The sequence below is a fragment of the Xiphophorus couchianus genome, chromosome 10, assembly GCF_001444195.1.
Source record: "Xiphophorus couchianus chromosome 10, X_couchianus-1.0, whole genome shotgun sequence".
Classification (NCBI taxonomy): Eukaryota; Metazoa; Chordata; class Actinopteri; order Cyprinodontiformes; family Poeciliidae; genus Xiphophorus; species Xiphophorus couchianus.
Genome location: NC_040237.1, coordinates 6,364,920 through 6,390,866, shown reverse-complemented (window position 1 = coordinate 6,390,866; position 25,947 = coordinate 6,364,920). Strand labels below are relative to the sequence as shown.

Genomic DNA, 25,947 nt, shown 5'->3' with positions numbered 1-25,947 from the left:
GCACCCACCAATGAAATTTTATGATGTTTGACATTAATTAATTTAACCTTTCACAGCCCCATGTTCACTCAATTTTTTTGCATGTGACCTCTCTGTATTTCAGCCACGCACCCTTTTGTCCTGCTAACTGCACACCTGCTTGGCACCAGTCAGTGAATAAAATGGCCCGAGGGGATAATTGGACAGTTGGCTAAAGATGTATAGGTTTTGAGAGAAATGGTGCTGTGTAAACGTCCCATGCTCGCTCAGCGCTAATGAGCAGCAATTCACATTAGCCTTGCCTCCATTGCTGCTTCCCCTCTGCTCATCCTAACCCTGTTTTATTCCTCCGCTCGCTCTCAAGGAGAGAAAGGACAGGTTACATGTGGATCTTTTTGTCTTTGAAGATGAATGACCACTCACCTGTAAATAATGCATGCGCTGTTCCGGCATGTGTCACAGTTGGCTGTGTCCTGTCCAGTTCGATAGGAGAGTCTGGGGGGAAGATGAGAGTCGTGAATGAGTAATTACAGGACTTGTTAAGCTGCCGCCTCACACCTTTCCTTTCTCATCTTATTTGTCATCTTTCTTTAGAGAGCCTGGGGTAAATGAGGGTGACGATTAGTTCCTTTGCCCTCCTCAGTGGCCTCTGCCCAGTAGAAAGTGCACACAGTCATCCATTAGCTGTGGGTCATTGTATGGAGGCCGATCAGGTCAAATGGCAACTAAAGCAAGGTTGATATTTGCATCTAAAGTTTTACGTTTTAAGCAAGGACTTAAAGTTTGTAACATTGCAAATATAGCACATTGCTTTTGACATAAAATGGAAAGAAAAAATGGCTTTGAATAGGCGATGTGGAAAAATTACAGTTAGGTTACACCTGCTAGTTGTATTGCTATATGTTTATTCTAAGTTCTGTATATTCCCACCAAATTAAAGCTGTTTGGGTTACATGCACAAGATTGGACGTTGTTTTTCCCCAGCTGCATGGGAACCAGTCTGATTCCCATGCTTTGGATCCCTTATCCCTTTGTACAAAACTCATGTGTTGTCTCTGCCTGGCAGAGCTTTCATCCAGACTTGTTTCATTACTGATTGTCCTACAAGCTCTCTGTATTGTGCACAATATATGAATAAACCTGACTGAGTGATTTCACCTGAACAGTGCTTGGAAATAGTATTTTTTCCACGACAATAGGTAATACAGTGTTTTGAATTTTAGCAATCTAAAATTATTAGTTTTCTCTTATGTGCTGCTCATTTTCTTTTCCTGCTTTCCTTTGTTGACCTTTTTATGTATTCGTTGCTAAATAATCTTCCCATTGATTATTCTATTTGGTGCAGAGCAATGTCTTAAAGGAGCTGAATGAGTTATTACTTGTAAATTCAGAATCATTTAGGTCCTCTAAGTAAACTAAAGACATATAGTTTTAGACTTGAGCCCGCTTGCTTTTATTCTTCCTGTCTTGGTTTCATTGTGTTATATAAACCATTAATCATTAATGTGACATAAAGTAATGATCTTTACTGTGCACATATATTGATTGGTTAGAAAATACAAAAGCATCTTTAAATCCCTTTACTGTCATGACGACATGCTGAATATTATTCAAAATGTATTTCATCCATTAAGTTAAAGCAGCAGAACCCCTGCCTGTTTGTGGTTCTTTTTGTAGTGGTGGTCACTGCTAGCCAAAAAGTTAGTGTTGCCTCATTCCTTGTTGTATAGACATAGTTTGTTAGACAGACATGAACTGTGAAAATGTTCTTTTACATATTTTAGGTTTTTGAGTTGTTTGTGTTTATTTACCTCAGCATTGACAATTTTTTCCTCTCAGCACAAGCAACAAAAGTTGTTGAAAACCAAGGTATTGGCTCAACTCCATTATTCTTGTGTGTATATATATATATATATATATATATATATATATATATATATATATATATATATAAATAATTGATAATACCTCTGAATATGGCTCTTAGGGGCTGCAGTGGATATTCACTGGATTTAATGTATTATAGGCAACAACTAACAAAAATTGCAATCCAAGCCATCATTTCCATTATGTCCAAATTGATATCACAGTGATGATATATTGTCCAGCACTTATGTAAGACTTCATGCTTTGTTATAAACTCTACATTCTCCATCAGACTCTCTTTCAAGCATGAGTCATCAGTGGCGCACACAGTTGGTACTAATGTTGCTATACTACCAAAGAAATGACAGCTTGCGATTTCACAATAGCCGTCAAAATAAATGTGGGATTTCTTTCTTTTTTTTTATTGTTCCCTTACAACTGAAGGGTTTATTATAATATAGAAATCATAAAATCCCATTAACAGAGTTAGTCAGGCTGCTGCTGACAATATTTGTTGGATAACATTACTAATGCAACTAACAACAACAACAGCTGGCCTTTAAAATGAAGATTGTTGCGAGTTTGTCTAGACTTGAAGGAATATCCATGCAGCCGAAGTTTATAATTTATATTTAGTTTATTCTACTCAGGCCAGCATGTTGGAGCTTATCTCTGGTGCCATGTGATGACAAATGAAGAAGTTATGAGGCAATCATATGGGTGAGACACAGACGGTAACAACTGTGAACAGTCAACAATGAAGTGAACACACATGCCTTTGGGCTGTGGAAGACAGGAAACTGTTACTTTCACGAAACCATGTCACAATATCTTGGAATAAAGACAGAGATGTGCAAATAAATGAGGCTCATTTGTTTAGATGGATTTAAACATTTATTGTTGAAAGTCACATTCTCAAACAGAAGCTGCAGTAAATGCTGCCACGTTATTCCTTTCAGCGAGGATATTTTGGATTTCCTAATAAATATCTGCTGCATGGCAGAAACAACACCTCAGCTCTGTCACCACTGCACTTGTCACGCTGCCCATCGGTTGCAGCACCTATAAAAATTAAGCTCCCACCATAAATTCCTCCTTTTTATCTACTGCACTGCCTCTTGTTCAGACAGGGGAGAGAGACGCTGACAGTAGTATCATAAGAGATTCAGGTAATTGCAAACAGAACATTTCCACTGCGGATTATTTGTGTATAAAATGTAATTAATTGGCTTTCCAAGTTTATATTTTAGAGCAGCGTGAAAGGTCGTAAACTTCCCAGTCGGTGAGCCAATCAATAAGCAGCCGTCTGCATGGCCAACTGGATTGAATCATCTGAACAGCTTCACAGTACTCTCTCAGACCTTCTCAGTGTCTTCCTACTCTTTGCTCTTGGCCAGCTGATAAGAGGAAATAAGAGACCAGGGCTCATTTTGGCAGGCGTCCCCTGGGAAGAGTGAAGCCAAAAGTGCCATTAAATGTATTTTTATACACCCTCCACCCTTGGTTGCGACCAGGAGAGCTTTCTCAAAGGTCACTGTGTGGGTGGCTGTCCAGCAGTGAGAAAACAAGCACACATACAGAGTGCTAATAGACAGGTTAGCAACAAGTCCCAGAGAAAGTAATTAATTGGCTCTAGTCTGCCAACACTCTTATAACACAGCAATGTGCCCAAGCTGTGCAGTATGGATCCAACATATTTATATTAGATCGCTTTGCAGCCATAATGCTACTTAGTGTTTTCATATCTAGGAATAGCGTTTAGTCAGCTAATTTGTCTTTGATTGGCTCTGAACAATCATCAGCAGGTCAAAGAAAAAAAATACTTTTTCCCCCTGGTTTTCACAAGATAAGTTAAATGAAATAACACAATCGTTGGTCTGTAAATTAGCCAACGTTGTATACTTGGATGTAATTTTTTAGTTTATTAAAATCAAGTTTGAAACGTATTCTTTGATGGCATAAACTTGTAGTTTCTTCACTTTCTTTTGAAATCAAAACTACTCCTGCCAAGGAACCTAATTTTTCCTCAATGCTTGTTATCATGGGAAAAAAAGATTAATCAAAACCAATGAGCCAGACCTTAAAACTGTAGTAAAGATTAAAATGTAGGTAATATAATCCTTTTAAAGGCATTCACTTTTAAATTCATAAAATATAATCTCCCACCCTCCCTAACAAGCGACTTATGTATTTATTTTATTGTTTTTAGAATTATTCCATTTGCTCCAGGTAAGTTCAAAACCACTTTTTTTTTAATCCCAAAGAGAAATTAAATGCAAGAACAATTTTGAGTAGCAGTCAATCTTACAACAAATCTAAAGATGACTCTGCAGATTGTTGTTGCATGACATTCTCCCGCTTGTCATGACATGCTAACAGATCAATCTCCTGGCAGCAGAGATAATATTCCATGGTTGCATGTTTCTGGATGACACTTCCGTCTCCTCTCTCTGCTCCTTGGTCTTTCTCTGCATCCATGAAGCCTCCTTTTCAACTCATCTGGGATTCGGCATCATAGTTAAGATATTTAGATGCTAATCAGCTATTCCCAGTTGTAAAAACAATACCTTGTTGCCACAGTTACCCATCATAACAACTGCCTGAAAGTGAAGAAGTATGCACAAAAATCCTTCAGTCGCACATCATCCAAAACCAGAGGGAACAATTCTCCAAAAAAGCAATGCCTCAACCAAAATATTTTGAACAAAAGTTAGCAAAAAGTACATAGTCCAATATACGGCTACCATGAGGGTGGCAATTCTAGAAAGTTATTGAAAATAAGTTGTAGGAAACTTGGAAGAAGTCTTTTTTGGTACTCCACACCAGTTACACTCACCCAAAAATAGACATGCTGACATACTTCAAAATATTTGAAACATGGTATAGCTCAGAACTCTATCCTAAAAAAAATAAAACTGAAAATAACATTAAAACTTCTTCAAATTCAACTTATTTTTGAGGCAGAGCTTCCTTTTTTCTCATCCTTATTTTTTTTTTTTAAATACATTTTTTATTTAGGGCCTTTTGTTATTTTTCCCAGAAGTCATATATATCAGCAAGAACAGAGCACTTTGTAGTTTTACTCAAGGTGGCAGGAACAACAACAAATTTCTTTCTGTCCAGGCTACACCATGCTGTACAAGGACTCAAGTGCAGAACTCCTAGTTCTACATTGATCTCTCCCACTCATATTTCTAGAATACCACACAAGAAAAGCATTGTGTCCAGAATATGCTTCAACTGCAAGCTGCAAGGAACTCCTATATCAGAATAACATCATGCACCTCTGGGAGACAGAACAAATTTCTCTGTTGTTGATGTTGAGTGTGTATTGAGCTATGTAGGGGGGGGGGAAATCACATTCATTAGAACCATATAGTAATGAGCCTGCAATACATACATATGTTTAATTTATTGTTGTATATCTTAGCTTAATATTGCATTTATTTCACAAATAACAGATATCAAGAGCTGAATTTAGTCAAGGACTCAATATACAGATAATTTGAAAATGCCTCTGAGCTGACATGTTGCATTACATTAGGTCATCTCTGAGTTAGGAAACTGTTTAATAGACATAACTGCAACCATTCACCTTGAGCATATAGGTGGCTCCACCTTTTGTATTACTTACAATAATAGGTAAATAATAATAGGTAATAGAAAAATGAAGGATGAAGCTATGTTAATAGTGCAGATCTTTATTTTTTCATGACTCACTTAATCTCCACATTACAATAATGGAAACATGTACAAGAAGAAAACTGTTCTTGCATAGGTGGAAATGGGTTATTTTTTCCCTGAATGGATTACAAGGGGGATTATGCTGCTCACTGAATCCAACAGAAGACAGGTTTTAGTGATTAATCGTCAGAAACATAGTGTGTTTTTTTGCCTACCTCTGAACATATGGTGTTAATAAACAGCAGCAACAAATTTAAGTTACTAAAACCTTCTCTTCCCCACCTGTCACTAGAGGCACATCTGATAAGGCAGATGTGCTGTGCAACTCTGAAGATGGATTGCCGTTCTACACATCATGTCTGTTTACTTTTCACTCATAGCACTTTTTTATGAGTTGGGTGATAAGAGGATTAGAGTTACCTTATTTGAGATTGGAGGAAGATAATTGACTTTTTAAGATGGTATGAACTCCCATCTTTGCCTCCCTCATGCCATGTTTTATAATTTAACCCTTATCTCATCAGTCATGTTCTGACTAAAACTAGTCATCAGACATTTCTGAGTTATGAGAAATAGAAATGTGTCATATTTTGGCATATTTTCCTCCAAACTTTGATGCAGTGCTGTTGAAAGCAGATAAGAATCTGAGCTGTTGCATTTGGCTCAACAAATTGTCCTTTTTGTTTGCCGGGTCACTTTGGACGGACTGTCTATTTCGGCAGATCCGATGCTATCTGCTGCCCTTTTGTATAAACTCCACATCCATTGGACAGTAATGGCTTTTTCACAGTCTGGACCTTTTGCTGAGTACTCACACATTCTAGATAAACATTTGAGAGTGCGGCTGGATAAGGTTGGACGTAATTTGCTGTCAAGTGGGGTGTTTTTCCAAAGAAATGGAATAAAAGAAAAGTGATATTTCCAAATAATGTGTATTTTTCTCCTTCTAAACATGAAAATTAGCATTCTTACTTATTCAAAAGGAAACGTACATCACATAAATCCCTGAGTACAATTTAGAGAGACCAATTAACCCAACAATCCTTTTTTTGAACTTCGGGGGGAAGGTGGTGTACCCAGAGAGAACACGACTTTCATAGGGACAACATGCAAACTCCATGCAGAAAGACCCAGTCTGGGATTCGAACCCAGGACCTTCTTGCTGCTGTAAACAGTGCTACCAACTGCTCCACAGTTTAGCCCAAGTCTCATTTAATATTTGAATGAATCTTGTTATTTTATGAAGGCCTCAACAGTTTGCTGTAGAACAATAAAAATAAAGGACATGTATTTGGCTGAGTATTTAATTATATTGGGTTCTTAGTCATCTCGCATATCACGGTTTAACCAATCTGAAAATGGAAAGAGCACGGTATGACTGACGAGACAAGTCATGACCGTCCATCTAAACTGATCAAGAATGTGGAATACGTTGCTTTTTGAACTTTTTGGCTTATGTTCAGCCGAAAACTAAAATGGTGCAGTATCCTAAACACACCATCCCCACTGTTACATTTGGTGGTGGTATCTTCATGCGTCATCGACCTGTAAGAGGTTTAGGCCAGAGAAACAATGGATTGAATTAGATCAAAAGTGAATTAGACCCACTTAAAGTCCAGACCTAAATGTAATTGAAAACCTGTGGCAAGGTATGACGATTGCTGAACTCTGGCACTATTTGTCTAGTCTGACCGAGCTTGAAGATTTGTAAAAGAAGATTAGACAGAAATTTTCATCTAGACATTTTGTATGTTTGTTTATATAACATCATAATAAACAAATGTATGGCTTTGAGATGAATGGGCATTGAATTCAATTAAAATACATTGAGGTTTGTGGTTTTAACATAATATAATATTTTTCAAGGCATCTGCAAGTATTTTCAGCAGCAGCTACAGAATATCTGGAGGGAAATTATCATTCAAAATGTCATTACAATATCAAAGCACTGCAAGGCATGTCTGTAAAAACTGAAAAATATTGTTGCAGTGTGGTTTAGTAGCACACTTTGCCAATGAGCAAAAAATAGGATTAGCTTTGATCACAAATGCTGACTTTACCCTCTGACCTCCAGCCCTTTAACACAGTTCGAATTGAACAATTAATTACACTGGGTTTAGCTCATGTTTTTTTAGGTTTGCGGCACAAACTGGCCTTCATACATGCCTGTTATTTCTGATAAAGCAAGTAGTTTTGTTTATTTAGTGGCTAAAGTTGTACACTTTCCATAATAACTTAAGTCATGGCTGGTTGCAGACTCATTTTCAGAGCTATATTAATGTCTGGGCCTCATGTTATTTGTATAACAATGGCTTTTATTGAGCTCTATGCAATTCTCTTTATGAATTAAAATTTCTAAAAAAACTGAAATCTGTGACATAGCATAAAAAAGTGGATGTTTGAATTTCTGGTGTTAAGATGCAAGCGAGGTCTCCTACCCTTCTCTGTGGGCCTCTCCCTTTTCCAGTTCCTGGATGACGCCCAGCAGCACTTTGATGGTCTCCTGACTGGAACTGATGAGGTTTTCCATGGCTTGAAGCTGTGCTTTTACGTCCCCATCCTGATTTACAGGCACTATTTGCTTGCAGGCTTCTTGTGTTTGGTCGGAGGAAGCTCCATCAGCCTGACTGCCCATGCAGCCTGACGGAGGCTCATCCATGCCCCGCAAAGGCCGGGCCGAAAGCTGCCCTGTACTGCACTGTGCCTGCGTTGTACAGCCCCTGCTGGTTTGTGGTAGAGTCTCACTAGACAGTCCGTTCAGCTGCAGGCCTTTCTTCCTCTTGCTCTGCACAGACGGACTGTCCAGGCACTCCACCTGTGTGAGAGAGTTCCAGGCAATGGGGCCCGTAACCTTGGAGGTTCTGTCCGGGAGAGTTCGGGACGAGCCTTCCTCCAAATTGAGCAGCTGCCTCTTGGCCAGGCGGTCTACGTCAGGCTCCCTGTGTTGTAATCCAGTTCCGGCTTTGGACGGAACGCTGCAAAGCTGGTACTCTCCTTGTGTTCCAGCTCCGCTTCCTCTCGGCGTACCCACAAGGCAGTCTGTGTCTGCAGTGCAACTGAGCAGCAGAGCATCAGAGCACAGGCCATCAGGTGCACTGTGCTGCTCCACTGTGGCAATGCACTCATTAGTATGGAGCAGAGCCCTGGTCCTCAGGACTCCTCTCCCACTGCTCGCTCCCTCCTCCTCGTCTAAACCCTGCTCAGCCGCTTTGGATTGCTTCGCCTCCATGACAAAGCCGTTATTGTGACCTTTATACGTTTCCACTGCTGCCACGTGTTTAAATGTGTGGCCTTTTTTGCGCTCAAAGGGAAAGGTCTGGTAACGTTTCTTTAGGTCTGGGGACGTCTGGACACCGGTGCTCCTCGTGACGTTTGGAATGGACCTGCGGGCAGGAACGGTCATGTACTTGCGGTACGCCACTTTGTACGACATTGGCTTGCCGCCTTTCCCAGCCGCCTGCAGCTCCGCCTCCCTTTGCTCGTTCTGTGCCTCGCAGATGTCCTTGAAGCGCACTTGCAGGGCTTTGTTTCTCTTCCTCACCTGTCGACTGGCTTCCAGGGAATACTCCAGTGCCAGGGAAGTGGAGGGCAAAGGCGGTGCCTCTGAGTCGGACTCTGAGTTGGTGAGCATGCATTTGCCACCCTCTTTGCTCACCATGTTTCCTAAGAGAAATGAAGAGAGATGCTATGTAAAAGAGACAAACAACATTTCCTGAGTATTACATACAACAAATAAACACAAACTTAGGGAACATGCAGGGTTCTGCAGTTGTTTATGCATCATGATTCTAGAGGTTTTTTACAGATCTATAGACAGGCTTGAGAAAAGGTTTTCAGAATTGAGTGTCCTGTGTCTTGGAGCAAACCCTTTTAGGTCTTTTTTGCACCTTTTTTAGTCTTTTTATGCTAAAACTCTCCAGGTTTATGATGCCAACATGACTAAGTGTATTGCATGCACATATCCAGAATGCACTTGATCTTCTCTATAAAACTAGCAGCTCTGTTTTAGCCTCACTTTCTCTTTTTATTGTTGGCAATTAAATACATTTATTACCTGTTTTCTTTATCTCTGTCCACCACTAAGTTCATTAGTGACATTTGCTAGTTTGCTTTTTTTCAGTAAAAAGCAAACTAGCTCTTTTAATACACTTTAAATTAATCACATATATAGTGAGACCACTGCATGATCATACCCTTTTTAAATCAGAATGTAAAATCAGGTTTTAAAACATTTCTGTGCCCTCTAATTGAAGGCACTTAACTCCCGTCCCATTCCCAGAGGCACATTTAGTTACGATAAATGTGCTGCTGTCATAATGTAGTCTATGCTGCCCTGCTAGTAGGCGGTGCACAGTTAATATTACAAATCCCAGAATATTCTCCAGATGCATCGGTATGTCAGTTAGGACCCATAACCCCCATCCTGTAGTGAGATTTACTAGCATATCTGGTCACAACCTCCCAAATTGGCAAAAAGAAAAGGTGGAAAACTGAAGGATTCTTGACCCAAGATTAAGGACAGACTTGTTTGTGTTGTGTGCAGAGCCAACAAAGTTTTAACTCAAGAACATAGATTATAGCATTGCTGATTTTTATCAAAATGTTGTAATTTTTTTGTTTGGTTTTGAAGTAAATCGCGAAAGAAAATATGATGCAAAATTAGCAGAAGCAGAAATTGAACAGGGCTACAGCTAAATGTGCTTTTTATGTTGTTAGTAGTGGTAATTTTGTAGCTTTAAAATGTTTCTGCCCACCATTGAATGGTGTGTCTTTTTTGGTATCCTGGTTTCTTGATATTTTGTTTGAAACCTTAGTATTGTTACATCTTACTTTATACATGCTGAAAAAATATGAATGTGTGTTAATCCTTTATCTCTGCACTAACAAGATGATAATGTAGTAATTTGCAGACCTTTTGTTAGCTGTGTGAAATGTTTAAAATGGGTCCAACAGCAGGGTCATTCGTCCTATTTTCTCAGTTAATTGACATCAATATTTGACAACTTGGTGGCTCTCACAAACAGTGCATAGATCATTAACATTCAGCCCGAGATAGTTGAACTTTTAGTAAGTATGACATAAAATACAAAGCCTATCATCGTTGGGTGAAAAAAATCAACTTAACCTGACAGTAAATTTTATGCACTTAACCCCAAGATACTATACATGTCATACAAATGAGGGACGAATCATAGGCATGTTTTACAAACTCTGAGCAATTTCTTTATGTTTAGACCCTTACAAGATGCATTTGACATCCGCCAAAATACGTTGCAAGACAAAAACTGTGCCTCCCACTAAATACAATTTTTAAGAAGGTGTTACAGAATGAATCTAATGCTGATGTGCTGGTTTCCCAGTTGAATTTCTTCAGTAGGGCTTTTCAGTGTCCAGAATTGTACTTTTTTTAACACCTGGTGTTAAGCTAAAGGACATACCGTTGAGTAAAGCACTTCTTTAACAGATACAAAAATGACTTGTTTCTTAATCTACTTTCTCATTTAAAAGAAATAAAGACAATGTCAGTTTTTGGTACAACAGAAGCATGAGAAAAAGCAAGCAAGCAAGAGATGATGAATTATTATACCACCGGTATGGTGCTGCTGGCATCGTGACTCTGCAGTGTGTTTTTGAGGCTCTGACAAAAAATAGAATTCCATCTCTGCCTGCTGATTTACAAAAATCAAACACGCCACATGCTTACAGATGTCGAAAAAGATAGAATAATTATACTTTTCAGCCTTTCTCCTATGACCGCTCTCTGACAATGGTAAATGATGTTCAGTTTAAACTGTGTCTCTTTTTTTCTCACTCGTTCTCTACAAACACCCTTTGTTTCCCTTGTGTTCAATTGTGACATTTTTAGCTCCTTTAGAGAAGAGAGAGTCGGATGTATTTGAAAGTCATTTATCTGCCTTAATATTTTTGCGTGCAAAAACATCTCTAAATGCAGAAACTTTATATTTTGGCAAGAATAATTCTTTCTTTTTTCCTCTAAGCAAGGCTTCTCTTTTATTTTACTGAGCTGTATACATGTGGGTAACACCTAACTTTTAGGCAGACTGTCGCCAGGTGACGTCATCTGCAGCATGTCCCACCTCCATGAAATATCGACGGCCCTTGTTTGTGGAGCCAGTTGGCCAGTAGTGTCACTGGGAAGCGAGAGCATAACACAAAGCACCTTTTATACAAGCTGGAGATGGCAGCCTTCTGCTGTGCAAGCAGATGTTTGTTTGATTCTCGACAGGCCGATGATTACTGAAATGACCACGGAGTTCTGTGAGGAAGCGGTTTCCAGGATGTCTGCAAGATGCAGCAAAGCACCAAACAAATTGGAAAACCTCAGATTCTGCTGTGAAACTATACTTTTCTCACTCTATTAAGATTGCAAATGCAAGACATTCGCAGAGAAAAGTAATTATCTTCACACACATGTTTGTATTGAAATGAAACTTGTATTGATTAATTACACATTAAGTGATGTATTTCTCTCAATTTTGGGGGGAAACTGAAACTTATGTTCATATACTGCACCCTATATGCCTTCTGTATTTGGATGGGCCTCCTTTTCAATGAATTACTGCGTCAATGCGACATGGCATGGAGGTCATCTGCTGAGGTTCTAAAGGTATTCCAGGTTGCTTTAATAGCAGCCTACAGTTTTCCTGCATTGTTAACCACGGTGTCTTTCATCCTCATCTTTATAATAGTCGATAAATTCTAATGGGGTTTAAGTCGAGGCACTTAGCTGGTCAGCCGAGCACAGGGAGACCACGCTCAATAAACCAGGTGTTGGTACATTTGGCAGTGTGCGTCAGGTGCCAATTCCTGCTGGAAACTGAAATCAGCATCTCCATAAAGTCTGTCAGCAGGGGAAAACGTGACACGCTCTGATGTTTTCTGGTAGATGTCTACATTGACTTTGGTCTTGATGACATAAAATGGACAAACACCAGCAAATTACATGGCTGTCCAAACAATCACTAACAGTGGAAACATCATACTGGATGTCAGTTATCTTGGATTCTGTGTCTCGCCACTCTTTGCCCAGACTCTGGGACCTTAAATTCCATTACCAAACAAATTGGAATAAAGAAAAAAAATTGGAAGAGGACTTTGGACCACCGAATAAATAAAGTGAGGAAGTTCACTTTATTTATGTTACACCAATACACAACATGTCATCTCAAAAAAGTCATTTTAATTCAATCATAAATACAGCTCAGAAAATATTGCTACCAGAATGTAAAGTAGGAGAATTCAGGCTGGATGTCTCCACCCCGGCCTTTCCTTTTCCAATTATTACCCCGGCTGTCCAGCATAAAAGCCTTTCTTTTGAACAAAAGCTTTTTCCTTGTTCTTTTGTCTCTTTGAACATGTGAGCGTTGTCTTTTGTCTCCTTAGCTCAGGTAATATCCTTCTAGTGGTGTCACTGTTTCAGGAGTGCCTTAACTCATAAAATGTGGCAGCTGTGGCTCATGTCCTGGATATGCGTAGTGGCTCTTGGCGCTCTGACTATAACCAAAGTTCATATTTTGTAAATGTTTTTTAAAAATTCTTCTTGCAGTTATCCCTACTGCTTGTGTTATTTCTACCACAGTTTTTTCTTTCCAGTATTGCTAGAACATATCCAACTTCCTAAGGAGTGACCTCAGTGGCCTGTGGAGTGTCTGTGATTATCTGCTAGATGACGATGAGGTTAACTGTCTTTCCTATGATTCTGTAGGTCGTAACATTAATAAGGCTGTTTCTATTGATCTTATGAAATACTTGGGAATTTTTATATTTTCATTACTCAATAACTAAGCTACATGATTTTTTTACCTTTTCAGCTGAATGGCTGAAATAATTAACATTTTTGATATTCGGCATTAAGACGTTCCAGTGTGTTCTAAATATTACTTTCTATACCAAGCAGTTTGTTTTGAAAGGAGCCAAAGAAAAAAAAAAATCAAGGTTAGGGGATTATTATGCTGTTTTTTTTTTTTTTCCTGAGAAACCCATGTTCTGTTGAGAAAGAATTATTATCAAGTGGTCCATTTTAAAGTATGAATAAAATTACTGAATGACTCCTGACCTCTTTGCCATAAGGTTGATTGAGCTGAGAAAGTAGAGAGTCACCAGAATGTAAAGTAGGAGAATTCAGGCTGGATGTCTCAAACCCATTCATTTTCCAATTATTACCCTCACTGTCCAGCATATAAAGCCTTTCTTTTGAAGAAAGGCAGATCTTTCTGTGTTCTTCTGTCTCTTTGAATATGTCAGTGTTATATCTGTTCATCTGTAAGACTGTGTGCTCTCCTGATCTCTCACTGCCAGTGTCCTCTGCATGTTTGTACAGATGGTGACATTTTCAATGGGAGATAAATGCATCTGACATGCTCTCTCCGAATGCACTCTCCGAAGAATTCTGCCATGTGAAATGAAACTCTACATTTATTTAATATTAGAGGACCTTCTGAATTTTAATTATTTCAAATGTGGCAGATTGCAGATTTAGCTTTTCAAAACAAAAATAGATCTTTTTTTTTTCAGGCATAACAGTGCATATGCAGTTGGATGTTGTTGTATCATATTTGCACTAGAACGTAATCCTTTCTGACACATCGGCACCATAGGCTAAATGAAGTGTCCCAGGCTCCACGTATCTGATTTATTACCCATTGGGATCAGACCCGGACGACCGCTACAGCGCTCGTTTCTCACCTCTGGCTGGAACACCGCTCCATGGTCTCTTCCATAAACAACACAATTCAGCACGTAAGCTCAGACAGCTGACCATTTTTTTTAATGCACCTCTGTTCCTTTTTACATTGAAGGGCACGTTTGTCAAGTGGACTGACCTACTATTTTCTACCCAGACCTCGCAAAAACAGATCTCATTGAGTCACATGCATATGGCTAAACACATCAACATGCTCACATCTGACCTTGTTCTAGAGGCACAGCTCTCTTCTCTGTCAGTCAGGCACTATGGGCAACTGTTTGGGCATTTCCTGGAAGATTATTGCATTTGTCCTTAAGTTAAATCTTTGGGGTACTGCAAATTCAATCTAGGTCATTATTTTTAAAGAATGTCTTTATACAAAACAAAGTTGCCCTTTTTCTCCATTTAAGACATCACACCTTGAATTAAAAATGACCTCTCATTACTTGCATTTTTTAAACTCCACATGAGTCAGCAGAGCTGTGAACGTCACTCTGCTGATTTGCCTGTGGGGAATCTATTAAATGTGCAAATTTTAGTGTCCTCATTCAACCTGTGGGGATAAAGCATCTACCGTAACTTCTAGGCTGACTAATTTTGTTTTATCACTTCGGCTCCACCAGAGGGAAAGTCCATTAATATAACTTGCATCACAAAGCCGAATTTATTAAATGCAGGAACCATGGCTATACATGTCAATTAGAGGCAGCAATGCAACAGCAATCTTTTTGCTTAAGCTTTTTAACATTGTGTTTCTGGCAGGCTTTTTTCCATTATCCTCATTTTTCTTTTTCATTAACAACTAAACGCTGTAAAGAAGACTGTGAAAATATTGCAATAGTAGTTTAGTGCAAGTGGAACAATCCTTAGTTATTCACTCATATTATCTGATTACATTATTTTAATTAAAATACTTTCTTATAACCTGAACCTGCTGGGTCTAGCTGAGTGGTATGCAATTTCTAATTGCTACTATAAAATTAAAAACAAAATGGCTAGGGTTAGCTAATCTTTATAACGTCAAGCTTTCAGAACCTTCTAAAACCTTTGCAGAAACTGTACCCGGAAATACTCTTTTCCATTTTTGGAAGTTAGGTACTGCTAGTTTTAAGTAAAAAAAAAAAAAAAAAAAATCACAATCACTTTTATTTTCCGAGGTTGTGTGCACAAACAAAGAATCTGACTTCTGTTTGAACTGCTCGCAACCTACAAGACACTAAGTATAAAGATATAAACTGGAGTTCTGCTGTTTATTAAAACTATGAGTTAAGACAATATCTGTGTACTTTTATCCTTGACTTTGTAAGGTATGCTTCATAATATTTATTCCAGATGCCAGTTATGTCTCTTCAGGTAAAAGAAATGCAGAATAAACTGTAACCCATTTCTGCTGCCAGATTTACTGCATTATCAGAGAAGCTTGTTGTCACGGTACATATTATGTAAATACCCCTGATCTCTAAATGAGAAGTATGTTAATCTCATACTTAATGAGTGTTATAGTTTTAAAGTCCATAATTATGTGAAGTCATGCAGATAAAGAAAACAAATAGCTTTAATCTGACTCTTTGCTACATGAAAACAATCCCCTCCGCAGTTTTATATTGTAACAGCTCAGATGCTCCATAAAGAAACGACTGACGGCATCTTCTCAGTCATGGAGGTTCCTAACTCCTCAGTAATCCAACGCTATCGTTTCTTGTGTTGTCTTCATCTTTTATTCTCTTTTGTCAGCTTCTGCTCATAATTACATGGGGCTTAGGCGTGTTTTGAAACATCTTTGATTTGTCTCTTAAAAGCACAGTGATTATGCAGTGAAACAAAAAAATTGTTGCTGGGGTCTCTTGTAGTAACACTGTTGATTTATTGTTTGGATTTTCACTTTATTTCTTGTCTGTGGTTGTAATGTACTATGGTAAAATGGATATGACGCTGTAGAGCTAAATGCCTGTGCAAGTCAGTTTTGAGGGATAACATTAACACAGTGCAGCAAATCCTTTGTCAGCGAATGCTGGAAAATTGTACTATTGCAGGATTTTGGAGGATTGTCTTTTCAGCAATGTCTGATCAAGCATTCTGTTTTGCTGCTCTGTTCAAAGGCCGATTGAAATAGTAATAATATTCTCATAGTCTTAAAGTGGGAACTGGAAATGTTAAAACGACAGATTTTGATTGAAATGATCAAATTAGTGATTTTTGCCTTGTAAAAAGGTTTTGAATATATTTTTTTTATTGAAATGAGGGGAAAAAATATGTGAAAAATGAACAGCAAACGTTATGTTGAAAAGCAACAAAATTAGCAGGAAGTAGCTGCAAAAAACATTATTTGGGAGCCACTTTGGCCAAAGAAGGCAAACAGGTCCAAAATGATGGTTAATACTGTGCTAACAACTTGAATGCTATTTTTAATTTTCCATTAATAGACAAAAAAAAAAGCCCTGTAATCTGTTTAGACTCAGAATAACTGTAATTTTAATCAACAGCCTGATATGGCTTGAGCAAAGGCCTGGTATTTTTTTGTGTGTGTGTGTGTTTTTTGTTGTTGTTGTTTGTTTTGTTTTTTTTCCAAAGTTACAGGTTGCTGTAAAATATTTGTTTTGTGGAGATTCTATAAAAATGACAAAATGATTTAATGTGGAGTTATCATAACTTACAGGACTTGTCTGAATATTTAAAGCTTGATGCTGAGCTAAAATAAATCAGGTCTTAAAGCTTTAAAGTAAGATTCTCTGGTCATACAAATTGAAAACTGCAATCCTGCATCTCACTCTTCCATTTATTGTGGAGGTAAAATGTGTCAGCTGGAAATACATGCATTACCTGCTCAAGAGTGTGTCGACAACATGCAGTTAGCGTAATTGAGAGAATTAAAAGCACAGCTGATACTTACACTCCCATAAAAAATTGCATATTTGCCTTTTGAGTTAATGGCATTTTGAGATATACAACCACTCTCTTTTTGATGGTTACAGACTGTAACATACATAATTTAAGCCATAATTTAAGCTGTGACCAATTTTGTGTTTCTTTATTTAAAAAAAGTTTTTTGGTAATGTTAAGAAATTGTCATCAGTGTCACAACCTAGGCAAAGTACTATATACGGGACGAAGACAACACTGTTACAAAATGTATGTTAATCCTACACAAATGTCACATCAATGATCTGATAATAGCATTACTTCATCTCATTCAGATTTTCTATGTACACTAATGAAAGTTCACTTCCATACCCACATTGAATGTTTAGAGTGGCTGACATGGAAGTGGACTTATTTACCATCTACAGCCACTAAAACTGGATATGGAGGATAGAACTTTCAGCCCAAGATAGTTATCCAATCACTGGTGTTTGGGAAACAAAATGAAACAAGAAAGTGGCGTCAGTAAAATTCTGCCTTTTCAACTCTTGAAAACAGTATACAGTTGTATACTGTAAATTTTCCTTCATCCCATGCAGTATTTGCAACCTGGACACTTTGTAAACTGAACACATACAGTATTTAGACAGCTGGATTTTTTTTTTGTCGTTTCTTGAAAATGTTTTCCCTCTCATCCAAGGATTCTTCTGATTTGAACATTGGTAGAAAGTAACAGGCTAATAAGTTGTAGTCAGAGCAATCACACTAACTGCGCCATCCAAGCAACTAATGGTGCTGTTAGGGCACATAAGCCCTACACTCTGCTCAGCTCAATGTTTGGGTCGTGTTTAGCTCGATCAGGCATACCCCTAATGAGTTGGTGCTCACGTGTCCTATGGTATGAATTGTTAAAAAAAAAAAAAAACAGCTGCGGATGTGTCAGGGCTGCAAAGCAGGAATTTAAACTTCTGAGGTAACTTCCTTTGTTGAATTTTGGATTCTCATATTTAACATAGTTGGCTTTGTTCACTCCTCTCTCAAACTAACCAATTTCCCTATGCTAATTCTACACATTGCTGTTATAAAAACAAGTGTCCCATCTTTGAGATGTGGATAAACTGCTGATTCTTGCTGCTGTCTAGTTTCTTCAGTTTAGAAATCTAAACGTTCATCAGTACATTGGACTGCATGCATATGACACCAAAGATCAATACCATGTAACAGAAGCTTTTGGTTTTACACAAACTTAAAGAAAATGGTTTTAAGTGCTACATGCCAGATACAAAGTAATAGGTATATAATTATGGTAATGTCTGCATCTGGGATTCATTGTAGTTTTTTGAGTTCTTTGCACAATTTTATTAGTTATAGCAGAGCCTGTCCATTTATACGGTATTGTAAAGATTGTATACTGTTCAAGAGACTTTCATCGAGCCTCCTATTCTTGGTATGGGTGTTGTACACATCTTCAAAAAATGTTCCCCTCTGCTTCTGTGTAAGGCACTAGAAATTACAGTTATAAAAAGATAACATGGTAGTCTGTATTTATGGGCTTGTCTTATCCTTGGACTGTAGCCTGCAGACACTGTAGCCTTATTATTTTTTTACTCACCTGGACCCTGCTGAATAGTGCTTGTTTTTCTTGGTTCTTCCCTATTCCTGGTTGCTAGTCAACATATGTGTCGTGCTGGTGCTCAGGTGGGTTCTTAGGAGTTTGATTAATTCTCAGGAAGCCTGTCCATACATCAGCAAACATAGCGTCTGCCGTAAACGGAGAGCAGACCTGAGGAAAGGATGTGTTCTGCAGTGTGCGCCTGCTCTAATCAGAATGCATCAGATGGCTCTACCTTTTTGCAGCTCTTCATCTTTCAACGCAACAACCTATCCTTCATGTCTTTTCATGCTTTTTTCCTCATATTCCTCTCCATTGCCTTCTCTTTTTGTCTGTCTCTTTCGTTGCTTTAAGTTTCACACTGGCTTCAAAGCTCATAGTCAGCTAAAGAACTCCCCTGCCGCTTTCACATAGGCATCTCTTGCAAAATAAAAAAACACATTGACAAGAAAAACAGCAGAAAGAGAAAAGAGGAGGGGGGGTTGAAGAGTAGAACGAACAGGTACAGGAAGAAAGAAGTTGTCACTATATTTGGGTGGTGCAGAGTTGGATGTGAGTAAAATGGAAAGGGACTGATTTAACAAAAAGAAAATGATTGGATTGAGATCTGAGCTGAACATTAGTGAAAGATCACAAGTCATAAAACTACCAAAAATCATCTTGTCAGGTAAAGAAATGGTATTTTGATTCACCCTAACTCATTCTTATGGTTATTTTTATTGTGCAAGTAAAGAGTCATGCTTCAAAAAAATAATTATACAAGTTTGTTTCTTATCAAATTAAGCTAAATAAACAGTTAATCTCTTTGCACAGATGGTGCACAGAAAATCAAATCTAAAGTCATAAAAAGGAGCCAAGGTACATTCAGGGTATTCAGATGCAGATTGTGTTGTGCTTTATGTAGCTATGCCAAATGTTTGGCTGTTTCATGTAACTTTTTTTGCATGTCAAAGGTAAAAATCTGCTTTTTTCTCCCTAAGGTGGTATTTTTACATCCCAAAACCACTCAGCACATTTGCAGTTTTCATCTTTTACTATCAGAGCTTTTCAGATAAAAGTGAATTGGGAGCCACTTTTTTGGGACGTCTCTGGCCAGATTTGACAGCCGATGAGCTAAACTAATTTCATGTAATCTAATAGTCCATTGTAAGAAAATGTGATTATGCATAAGTCATTTTCCATTTACTCAAGATGAGGTCTAAGGGATAACAGAGTCACAAGGAAACCCCCAGAGATCCCTCTTCTAAGTAACTCTCTTCACGTCATTCTGGGGTTTCCGAAGACATTCCTTGGCTAGAAAGGAAAAAAAATTGTCCCTCCAGTAAGTTCTGGGTCTGCCCTGGGAGTGTTCTGATCAGATTCCCAAACCACCTCATCTAAATCCTTTTGATGTGGAGGAGCAGCAGCTCTGCTTTCAGGGCGCCTGGAATGAGGCCTAAAGGATCTCTTTCTTTTTTTTTTTTTTTTTAGCTTTGATACATTACTACTTTGAGAACACACAGCTGTGTAAAAGAATTTTTTTGCACAAGACTTTAATTTTAAATAGTTTTTACATTCATAATGTCATTTTTAAAAGACTTATAAACAGTATAAACAGTTAATAACACCATAATTAACTACTTACTACAAAACATTTTATATGTTTTTCTCAACAAGCAGTTATGGACAAGTTTAACGGAATATTTATGCATTGATCCAGAATCACTTTTTAGTCAAAAACAGCTTAGTTATCTCCTCTGTGGCTCTTTAACTGTTGCACTAGAACTGCATCTTATTTTGCTTTGTAAATGTAATTATTAGTCATTGATAAGGGGAATGTTATTGCAGAGTGCTACTAAATAGCAATTCTTTAAAGGGTGACATTGGTTTTAATATAATTGCATTTTAATACCGTCAGAGGTAACTGTAATCACCCCCTTAACTTTTCTGACTGGCCTTATAGATCAAAAATATTTGGTTCTGCTTAACAATTAACCTGTCACCTCCAAAGATGTTGACCCTGCACTTTTGTTCTTCGCTTTCTGAGAATCAATAATTTGTGTCTAAAAATAACCTCGGAGCTATTTATTAAATCCTCAACCTTGCTCTGGAAAACATGCAGCAGCTAGGAAACTCTGACTTGCAATTGCTTCTTTTATCACTGAGCATGCAGCAGGCAAAGTTCGTTCAGGCTTGTTGGTTTATGTATTTAATATTTATTGTTGTCGACTCCCAGGTTCCCACAACCTCTCTTTCTTTTTTCTTGTCATTTTTCTTTTCTTATGATTGTTGCAGCCTCTCCAATTTGTAGTGATGAACCAGATGCTTTCTGTCGTTCCAGTAATTTTATAAAATCAGTTATGCCATTGCAGAAAAATACAAAAAACATCTCCTCTTTTAGCCCTGCAGTTAGTCCCCACATCACATGGCAACCAGACCCACAGCACTCTTTGCCTTTATCTGTTTAGATATTTGTGCTGAAAAATGACTTTATTTTTTTAAATCATAGTGTACCTTAATAGGATCTGGTCCATGCCAAATAAATACTTAGAAATAATGTTGGCTATCTGTCTCTTAAATATATTTATTTCAAAATTGATCATGCTTGCAATAATGTTTTACTGACTCTTCAATTCAATAAACCCAGTTTTAAGTCTTAAATAATCTCCAATATTTAGATATTCCATACAACGGCTGATAATACTGTTGTGTTTTAAATGTGTTTATTGACAGATTTCTTTTTCCATCTACTTTTTCTTTTCTTGCTTTAAAACCTCTTTCTGCTGAGACTTGCCTGTTATAAATGAGCACTATGAAGTTTACTTTATACTGTAAGAAAGATAAGGTTAGGTTAGTGAAACTATATCAATTAAAATTGACAAATTATATTTAACTTGATTAAGTCAATATGCTTATATCTATTTCAGAAAGCTATTAAGTTAGCGTTTTTGTCTGTCTGTTTTGTCTTGGCTCATTTAAAGACGATATAAATTCCACCAATTCTTTTTATCGACCTCTGGGCCATTTGTAGCCTCTGCTGACTGGGCCCTTACCACGAAACACATGCCTTACACACTCACACATACACCAATTCACACCGACACCAAAAACCCAGGAGAGCTCAGGCGTGAAGATGTACAGCGTCAGTCACATAAAACCCCACAAAAGTACACCCCCTTCTCAGCCACCCTTCTGCACGTTTCACCTGAGCTTCATGGCGCTCCCTCAGTAAAAAAAAAAAATTAGACTGTTAATTAATAATCCTATTAGCACATGAAAGGCAACATCTGGCTTGTTCCAGAAGCAGTCATTCTTTCATAGGGCAGTAATTTGTTTTCTGGATGAATGAGCATCCGTCCCGGTGAGGAGGCGGCCATGGGAGGTGGAGTTGCACTTCGACCTTCATTAGGACGCAGTCTTTGCAGGCTGAATGTAAAAACACTCAGACTTGAGAAAAAGTAGTTACCTCCTAATTTAGCTTTTTAAGTCAAACTTAAATGCTTCATATCACTAACCAAATTTTAAAATCCAGGAAAAGGTTTTGAATACCTTTTAGTTGGATGAAAGAAATAGATTTCTTATCGCTGTTAAAGGAAAAATAAATCTATTTAAGCCAGCCTATTGATGGCATCCTTGCCTAACAATCAGTTGTTCAACTCTTAGCGAGTTGATCAAATTTGGGGAATCACTAAGATTCCTTTTGGCAACATTTTGCCCAGTCTCATTCTTTTTGCTGATTTGTGAACACTGACTGAGGTAAATGTGGTCTGTAGTGCTTCATGTGTCCTGCTTTTTTTGTGAATTCCTTGGTGAGTGAATAATGCAGTCTTGGAGTAATTTTGGGAGCTGATCACTCCTGGGAAGATTCACCACTGAACACTGTTTTCTTGTTTAAGGATAAAGGACTTTAACTGTGGTTTTCTGTAGTTTCAAGAATGTATTTCTTCCTCCTGATGTCAGTGACTTTGTTCACATCTGTACTTGAATGTCTTTAGACTGAGGCATAGGTTGTTGCTTTTTGAGATTTCTTAACCTACTTCATGTTGTCAGATTGGTACCATTTGAATGATTTGGGTGGGGCTTGTGAAACTTACCCAATAAGTTCCTTTTGGAGCTTGCGACTGCAGAAACATTCCAATTTCCAACAGATTGACAGGTCAATGTTTCTTCCTGCTCAGTTTCTCAGACATAAAATATTGTCGTTCATCTCGTCTTTCCTTCCATCTTTCTTTTTTCTTTGGATTTGTTGAAAGTGAACTAAAGCCGTAGGGGGCAGATGGTATCGGAGCAATGATGAGAGCCATGGTTGAAAGAGAGACAGAGTGATGGATGGGAGGAGAGTTGTGAGGATGACTGTGACTGGTGCTGGCTTTGCTGTGTGGAAGCTGAAGGACATTGGACACATGAAGGTTTTCTCTTCATCATTCCTCGCCACACATCTGCAAACCCCACCTACTTCTGATCTGTAAGAAGATGCCTTGATTATCTTTTAGAGTTAGCTCCGACTACCTTTTCAATCTCTGCACAAAACTGGTTTGAATTTTTGAAGGAAATGCTTCGTCTTTTAGTTTTGTATTTTTTTTAGATAGCTTTCCGTCTCATGCAGCTGCAACATTGAGAGGAAATGCAGCATCATGTTAGACCTCTTTTATCTGTTTAGCTGATTCAGTCAAGTTGAATGTGCATCAAAAATGTCAGATGCAAATAAAAAAAACTCACCTCAAATATTTTAACTCAGTTTCAGAAAATCCTCTACAATATTTACCCCATCTTTAAGTCTGATATTCTCTTCTGCTAAACATATTTAATTTTTCAGATGACTGAAAAATCTGGGGAAATCTTCTGTAAAGATATTCCTTGCTACCATATTCAATACTTCTAGATTTCCTGGATTTCCCCTCCATCCGGAGGTTGTTTGAGCAGACTTTCCTCTCTCGCATATGCAGACTGAGTGATGAAACACAAAAGAGAACGAGAGGAAAAAGGCGCAACTCACCTCAGACTGAGCGATGCTGACGTAAAAGATGCGATAGCCTAGATCCCCGCTTGTGCCCCTGCATGCCCGTTTCCCTCAGCGGATTAGAGGCGAGCTGGAAGAGGAGGCTTTTCCATGGCAGAAGTTGAGAGGACGCGGAGGCATGCGGAGCAGCGGCAGAGGCAGCAGCTGTTGGGAGTACTTGTCGCACATCCGCGTCCTCTGATCCTGTGGCGTCCGGACTGAGTCAACACTCCTCTGCCCCTTTGCACCGTGCCGATTGCTTTCACTCACTCACATCTGAATGCATGCACACTCATGCACGCTCACACACGCTCACGCACCCCCACACTCACACACACTCACACGTAGAAGCGCGCTGTAGCTGAACTCTGGACACCTCAGTGGCGGAGCCCACGCAGGCAGAATTTCCCCATCATGCCGTCGCAGTTCCTCTGTCTGGCTTTCTCTTCTTTTCCTGTTTGCGTGTGTCGGGGTGTGCATGAAGGTGGGTGAGAAACACACAGAGAGAGAGAGGGAGTGAGAAAAAGAGAGAGGGGGGGAGAGATTAAGTGAAAAGGGGAGGGAGTATGGGAAGCAGAGTTGGAGGGAGGAGGGAAGGTTTTGATCTAGAGCTCCAAGGTTTGGCTTTATCTGGCAGCTTCATAAAGTTCTTAGTGATCACGATAAGTTCTTCATACTTTTATTTTGCTGTACTTTTACAAAAATGTATTTCCAACGTTGTACCTTTCTGGCATCTCTGAATCAAAGACAGCAGCAGATGTGTTCCTGACGTGCCGGTCTGCATGCACACCTGTTTGTTTAATTCCATTGTGTTGCCTGACATCTCCATAGAACCGTGGCTGTCAGGTGGGATCATTCTTCGGAGTTTCATTACAAGACCATTCACCTTCTGTCAACTCACTTTTTCCAAGTCCTTGGAGCTCTTCTCCTTTTGTGTGGGAAGACCATTCCATCTGCTTGTCCCTCGCTCTCTGGAGCTTGTTTTCCTGATCTTTTCTCAGCTATTTATCCATCTGTCATAGGCGAGGCAGTAGTTAGCGCCTATTTGTTCACAAGGAAATCTGTTTTTCTTTCCAAACCTACTTAGATTTGTAGTGTGCCATAGATGGAATGGATGAACAAATGGATTCTTTGACAGGAAAGGGCTGGCATTTGAATAAAAAAACTTCAAGATGTGGAAAAGTAAATTAGTGTATAAAATGTTCGGATCTTCAGATTTTATTCCCTATTCACTGGTTCAAAACATGAGTTTAATTTATCTATCACTCCTTCCAATCATTCATTCATCGTTCTTTGATTCATTGGTCCATCTGTTTTTACATACATCCTTTCATCTCTTTATATTTATACATCCATCCATCCATCTATCCATCTGAACTAAATTTATTCTGACCTTTTGTGTTCATGCGACTCCATTTTGAGATTTTAACCATGTAGAACACTTCATGTGGAGAGCAGCAGAAAACTGCATAAGTAGTTTAAATTTGAAGTTTTTATCAGCAGCCACTTTTCTGCTGTTTGTTATATCATCCATCCATCCATCCATTGATCCATCCATCCATCCATCTGATGATCTGACTGTTTGTTCACTCATCCATCCATCTGTCCATCCGTTCTCTAACTTCCTTTCTGGTTTGCGGAGGTTCAGAACATCACCATGAACCCTAGGTCATCAGCCATTAACATGAGCCAAATCCTCAAATGAAGACCACCACATCAGCTAGATGCCCCCCTCTGCATCTTCCTCCCCACCGTGCCCATGGTTGTCCCCTACACCAATATTCCTTGTTGAGCCAAAGGAGATGAAGGGCCCTGAACAACAGAAGGCCTGCACTCATACTTAAAGCCAGATCACTTAACTTTACAAAGTAGATAAAAAACGATTTCAAAACTTTGAAAATCAAAGTGGTAAAAAGTTTTCATTTTGAAATGAAAAATCAATATAAACCCTAAAACAAAAGGAGGAAGAAGGTTAAACTATTCCCCCTCAATAAGATCCTAATCATATCAGAGTGGATGTGTGAGAAACCAGCTGACTCTTTTAGAGACAGCGCTGTCCTTCTGTGTCGGGGAAAACCCGAGCTCTGCTGGAAGCCTCAGGTCTCATGATAATGAGCTGCAGCTCTACAGACAGCAGCTGCTACCGAGTGACTATGTGTCTGTATGTGTGAACTACTTCATAGCATTATTTAACAGAACAGCAGACAGCTTCACAGCTTTCCTTCAGCAAAGTATTAGATGATCTTTCACCTCTCAGAACCT

The 25,947-nt window shown here is 38.6% G+C and overlaps 2 protein-coding genes across 4 annotated transcripts in view; one reads left to right on the top strand and one right to left on the bottom strand.

Moving 5' to 3' along the window:
- insyn2a (inhibitory synaptic factor 2A) overlaps positions 1-24,174 on the bottom strand; it is a 35,491-nt gene extending 11,317 nt beyond the window's left edge. Inside the window, exons 1-4 of one of the 2 annotated variants that reach the window (XM_028029432.1) lie at positions 23,683-24,174; positions 11,581-11,681; positions 7,968-9,192; positions 403-474 (exon numbers count right to left, since the gene is read on the bottom strand). In XM_028029432.1, the coding sequence (XP_027885233.1) occupies positions 403-474; positions 7,968-9,192; positions 11,581-11,620 (1,337 nt within the window). In that variant the 5' untranslated portion in view covers positions 11,621-11,681; positions 23,683-24,174. The remainder of the gene's footprint in view (positions 1-402; positions 475-7,967; positions 9,193-11,580; positions 11,682-23,682) is intronic. The other variant, XM_028029433.1, reaches the window with a different exon arrangement.
- Positions 1-25,947, top strand: part of dock1 (dedicator of cytokinesis 1) — a 215,075-nt gene that overhangs the window by 101,049 nt on the left and 88,079 nt on the right. The gene's annotated exons all lie outside the window — the stretch shown is intronic.